The sequence below is a fragment of the Limulus polyphemus genome, unplaced genomic scaffold (genome assembly GCF_000517525.1).
Source record: "Limulus polyphemus unplaced genomic scaffold, Limulus_polyphemus-2.1.2 Scaffold2534, whole genome shotgun sequence".
NCBI lineage: Eukaryota > Metazoa > Arthropoda > Merostomata > Xiphosura > Limulidae > Limulus > Limulus polyphemus.
Genome location: NW_013668144.1, coordinates 10,198 through 16,207, shown reverse-complemented (window position 1 = coordinate 16,207; position 6,010 = coordinate 10,198). Strand labels below are relative to the sequence as shown.

The 6,010-nt window shown below is 33.8% G+C and overlaps 1 protein-coding gene across 1 annotated transcript in view; it reads right to left on the bottom strand.

The window, feature by feature from the left end:
* The window catches only part of LOC106467226 (collagen alpha-1(XXIII) chain-like), a 97,039-nt gene that overhangs the window by 85,686 nt on the left and 5,343 nt on the right, over positions 1–6,010 (bottom strand). Inside the window, exon 2 of the mRNA XM_022395363.1 lies at positions 4,749–4,824. Coding sequence (XP_022251071.1) covers positions 4,749–4,824 — 76 coding nt within the window. The remainder of the gene's footprint in view (positions 1–4,748; positions 4,825–6,010) is intronic.

Sequence of the window (6,010 nt, the reverse complement as noted above, 5' to 3'; positions counted from 1 at the left end):
ATGTCAACAATAGTGTTAGTCAAGTACGCTAAGTAGACTGGTACGCCACAATGAAGCCATCTAAATATGTTTGCACGTTTTGTTTTATATTAAAAGAAAACACAAGTAAAAGCATGCCAACAATAGTGTTGCAAGTCATTAAGTAGAAAATGATTAGTTTTTAGCGCCGTGAAATTAAATATACCTTACTATTCGTTTTCATAATTCCAATGTAGCAAAGTGTACAGAACTGGAGAACTGGCCACCAGGAACTCTATAACAAAAGTAATTATACATCTTTGGAACATTACAAGAACATGTGACGTGTAACATTAGCAGTGATTGACAAATAACAAGTCACGTAAATGACGATTTTCTTACACATAAGTGTGTACGTGTTTGTTATATTACACTTATTAATAGTCTGTCTGCTGTTAAGCGAAAATCTAGACAATGGGCAATCTGTGTTGTGCCCACTACGACTATCGAAACTTGGTTTTTAGCGGTATCAGCCCTCAGACTTACCGTTAGACGGCGGGGCATAATTAATAGAGCTGAAAGTGTATAACAAATTAAGTTTACTCGCTGCTGTCGGGTGTTTAGTCACTGTAGTGGAACGAATATACACAGTTTATTTATTTTAATTTGATGTAACTTTCTTATTCATCTACAGTATGGTATCTAATTTTTAATAAAGTACTGTTTTGAAGGTTTTTGAACACTCCAAAATGTTTCTTCTTGATAGTATATCTTATTTTCCGTGTATGATAAATTGTAAAGTGTTCGAAACGTAGAGGAGTTTAATAAAACAGACTTGGTAATTTCAAATGCTTCTATTGTCTTAGACTCGATAGCACTGTCGTCTGTGACACAATGCACTGAGACTCTATATTGTAAAATGTACACACCCAAAAACAAAAGATAAAAAAGGTAAAAAGTATCTCTTTGATTCTGAACGAGTCTCTAAAGTAAAAAAAACAAAAACAAAACACCACGCGAACCATTACCATACGTTTACGGCCAGCAGTTAGATCATTGTTCAGCATTCATTGCTACTTGACTCTTGTTAAAAACTCTTTGTTGTATTAAGTAAAGCCAGACAGGGCCGAGCACTGTCTCACGGTGCGGAGCTCTTAAAAAACAATTGGTGTGAGAAGTCGGTGAAGATGGCGTCTCTTTATGAGAAGGGTGGTTGTAATATATACACAAACATGCTCCTACTCCATTCTTGTTTTAAGGTATGAAATATAGGTGAGATCAAATGGATTGTTTGGATGATGTAAAGGCAGAAATGATCACTTCACCAATCGAATCTGATCTTTGTATTCTTAAGTATAGCCTCGCTTATCAGTGTCCATTCTTACATACACGTTTAAGCACAAAAAATAAAGCCGAAACAAAGGGCCAACAGACTTATTCTATTCTAATACCATTAAAAACCGGTTCTGGTGTATTCGTGTCAAGCGACATAAAAGTTGGACAATAATAATATATTGCCTCACCAAACAACATGGAAAGGCTTTGGATTTTTCCCACCGACCTCAGGTGGTTTTCATTCTACAAGGAATTAGGTTCTCTAATTTAATATAAAACAAAAATCATGTTTCTCTCTTCATATAAAATGTGTCGTTTATCGTAAAAATAAAATGAATATATCAAAATTGTGAAACTGCAGAAGTTGGAAATCCTCTTTTATTTCTATCATTTTCCCCCTACTTCGTATTGCTGCTGCAAATTTACAGCCACCATCTACCCGATATCAGATCAGTAATAAATTTACAACTACCATCTTCCTGATGTCAGATCAGTAATAAATTTACAACTACTATCTACCTGATGTCAGATCAATAATCTAACTGCTCTTCCACATCAGATTGTCTTTAATGGATGGGTTACAACCATTTTATCGCCAACGCCTATATAATGTCAAAGCTATAGAATTTTAACATTTAGAAAGTCATAAATAGATAGACAATTTGCGAGTCATCGTAGGTCCTAAAACAACGAAAATTATACATATATACAGGCAGTATATGAAACTTTGTTTCAATTGTAAACTACTTAGGCTACACAACTCTATGTACCTCGTATCACTTGATCAAAAATAAACACTGACTGAAAAAAAACTTGTATATAATCTTAATGTCTTTATCAGGCTATTTCTACTCTTCAGGTGAATGTGGGTATCGAAAAGTGAGAGGGGGATCAATTATTAAATTTACAGTCCCAAAAATCAACTTGTCTTTATCCATGATTTATATATAACATTTTCTCCACCCTTGCATCATTACTATGCATTATTTCCAGTAGTATTATTACCACAGGCATTACTTATTACTGGACATCGTTTCAAGCATCTCGTTAACAGTATATTTTCTTATAATTGTTTACTTTTGATTTCAAAATCTTAATCATTGTGCGCTTGAAACTGCATTTGTGTATAACTACTTATAAGTCTAGCTATTCAATGTTAAAATAATCCCTTTATAATATAAGCTTTAAATTATATATAATACCTTAAAAACGATAAGCCTCATCTGAGATTGTAATTACAACATGATTTCATTTTTCACCTGATACTAGCAATTAATATTCGCATCAGACCACCTTTTTTAACTATTAAATTTAAATTTTGAAAATGACATTACATTGCAAAAATACACAATGCATACATACAAATAAATTCTAAAAGTGAAAACATATGAATAGCAAATAAACAAAGGTTAAACGCCTGATTTACATTTTCGGCGTTTCACTCTGTATCATATATTTAGTGAGTACCGCTTTAATAAAAAGCAAAGTTGTAACGAGATTAAACAAGTGATGATAACATGAAAACAAAACTATACCTAAGCTATACACAGCTGTATGAATTTCAACGTTCTACTAACTAAGGAAAGAAAAAGAAGGCAATAAATAATAGAGTAATACACTACCCTACCCTACGAGACTATTCTTGAAAATATAGTTTAAGACAGTATGAACCTGATGAAGAAAGATCCACTTTATACTGCGATCGAGTTATAGGGTTTAGTGTTTTGTCTTTAATTGATTTCTTTAGCCTAATTATTCTCCTACCATCACGCTCAAGACAGTAGAATATTAATGGAAGCATAATAAGTAATAATAGAAATAATTAATTTCTCATGAGGTAAAATAAGTGATTAGACTTTAAACATGTATATGCTGTTTATGTTATAACCGAATAACAATATAGTGAAAGAAATCAAATATCTGTTGTCAAGTGGTTCGAGTCAAACAAATTAACACAGCTTTCCTAATGAATCGTGTTTACTGGTCACTTAAAGTATCTTGTACATTCTTTTTGTTCATTGATTGATCACAAAATAACATAAAATGGTGCATAACCTTGCTGAAAAATCTCGTGTTAAAAAATAACCTGCCGTGAAAACTGGTAAAGCAGTATCAGGTTCTGTCGCTTTCAAACTGACTAATTTAGCCGAACTCACAACGCACGAGCTAGTCTGCCACCCTTGGATCCACAGCTTCAAACTTACACGCTTTTTGATAGCACGCTTTGGTCTATAGGTCATGAAAGTCATGCTCATGAGCACGTATTAAAACCTTTCTTGGCATTCTTTCCAGGACCTCGAGTCTTGTCTCAAAAAATCTAAAAAGGTTCTACTAGCAATAACTCAGCTACGCATCTGACGGTTATATTTTCGTTTTTGCCTTGAGAGGGGTTAGTTGTCAGGTTAATCCCTTATTTTAGCAAGACATAAACATACTGAATGCTCAGTTCTGCCATCAACTTAGCAAGGTGATTAGAATTCGGTTTTATACGAGTCTGTGAAATGCTGCGAGACAAACCTGTTCTGAACTGAAGACAGAGTCTATGTGATCACCCTGTGGTGAAGACAGAGTCTATGTGATCACCCTGTGGGGGTGATCACATAGACTCTGTCTTCATGTGATTTTAAATAAATCTCATTTTAGAAAATACTTCCTTCTAGTCTTAACTACTTAAAAAAAATTAATCAGTCATTTAGCTTTGGCAAATTTTCTTGAACGATTTTCCAAAACATATATATGAACTAGAAACGTGCTACTTACAGCCCGAACTTACTTTAAATTATAGAGTCAGTTTGAGCTTTTTTTAGTTTAAACTTATACAAAAATGTTTAAAACTAACACACTAATGTCTTAACTACACCGGATAATATTACTGACTATAAACATTACTTCCCAACAAGTCATACTTCAATTGTTTTTTTACATAGTTTTATTGCCGGCAACGTGTTTTGCTTGTTCATTATTGTTTTTTAACATGGAGATACAGGTTCTTACCCTCAAACGGAGATAAGGAAAGCTACAATTCCGGCAAGACGAATTTAGACTTATGAAAATATTTTTAAGGCGTAGGTATTTTAAACTCCTAACATAAATTTCTTTAGTAAGCGTAAAAAATACACTGTAGTTGATAGCTTCAAGATATATAATCGTCTGTAAACATTGTAGAATTGCTATTATAAATAACCTAAAGTATATACATACGTACACGACAAACACTAAGTTGAATGTTAAATTGAAAACACATCACAATTTACAATTGAACGAATCCCCAATAGGACCATTGCTTTATGTCTTACTTCACTTTAGTTTACATACGTCTTACTTCACTTTACATGTCTTACTTCACTTTAGTTCACATATGTCTTTATTACTTACCTTACTTTAGTTTACATATGCTTATTTTTGAGCTTCAACATCACTCACAGCGTTATCAAAACAAAATAAAACTTTCTTACCTGGCGGACAGAGGCACTCAGGGGCTGTCACATCCCTTTTGAGCCGACTAGGCATCGCCAGATAGCGTTCAATATGCTATTAAAGATAAAGAAAAACGTTTTTTTACAGCCATGCCTATCTATAAGCTGTAATTGATACTTGTAGGTCAAATCACCGAAGAAACAAATTACAAGCACCAACAAAAGAATGTGGCAAATTTCACTTCGCAAAAATATAGTCCACTTCCCAACATAGAAAAACTGCAATAAACGATTCATACACGGCGAGATAACACTTAGCATGATATTCTTCATTATATTTTTCAAATATAGTAAAAAATGAAACACGAGTTCCTAATATTACTAAATTTGCATACTTAAAGCAGTTGTGTGAGACGGGAAGAGTTCGTCTGCCGAATATTATAAAATAACATATTTACTAAAATTATAATTTGATTTAGATTCACATAAATGAATAGTTTAGTTTATCTAAACGAATAAATTTATTTTTAAAGGCCAAAATCACGACACTCGCTTATTCTACTTCGACAACTTGGGAACAAAAGAGATTAAAGCAGGGCTCGAATGAATTCGTCAAACTTTGCATAGTCTATACTTGAACTCATCGAGAGGTCGGGGAAGTCGGGGAATTTTTCTGGTTTCCATTGCCCTGAAGGAGGCCCTGGAGAAGACAGGGCAGAGAAATTGATTGAGAGAGGGAGGAGGAGCACATACCAATCCTTCCCCGGGGCAAAGAAAGCTCTACAAGTCCCTTTACGGCTCAGTGATAAGCTCGTAGGCTTATAACACTAAAATTCGGGACCTACTTCCTGCGATGAACACAATGCAGATAGCTCACTGTACAGCTTTGGGTTAGATAACAAACAAACTCATAGCCTACAGGATCTTTTGGAGACAAATTGTCATTTCTAAGTAATTCGGTTATAAAACGATTCAATTTTAAGAGAAAAATAACATTAAATGCTACATTTGTGAATTAAAACATTATTAGCTAACAATACAATTGCTGACATATGCTACAAACAGGCGAAAATGCGTTAAAAATCTCGTAAAAGGTACACCACACCAAAATCAAGTACTAAATGACGAAGATAGTTCGCCAAGGCTAATACTTAAGTTTAATATAAAACAAAGTTCTTGCTGTCCTATGCAGTCTTACACACATTTTAGTAAAGTTCTTGCTGTCCTATACAGTCTTACACATATATACGTTTTAGTAAGGTTCTTGCTGTCCTATACTGTCTTACACATATATACGTTTT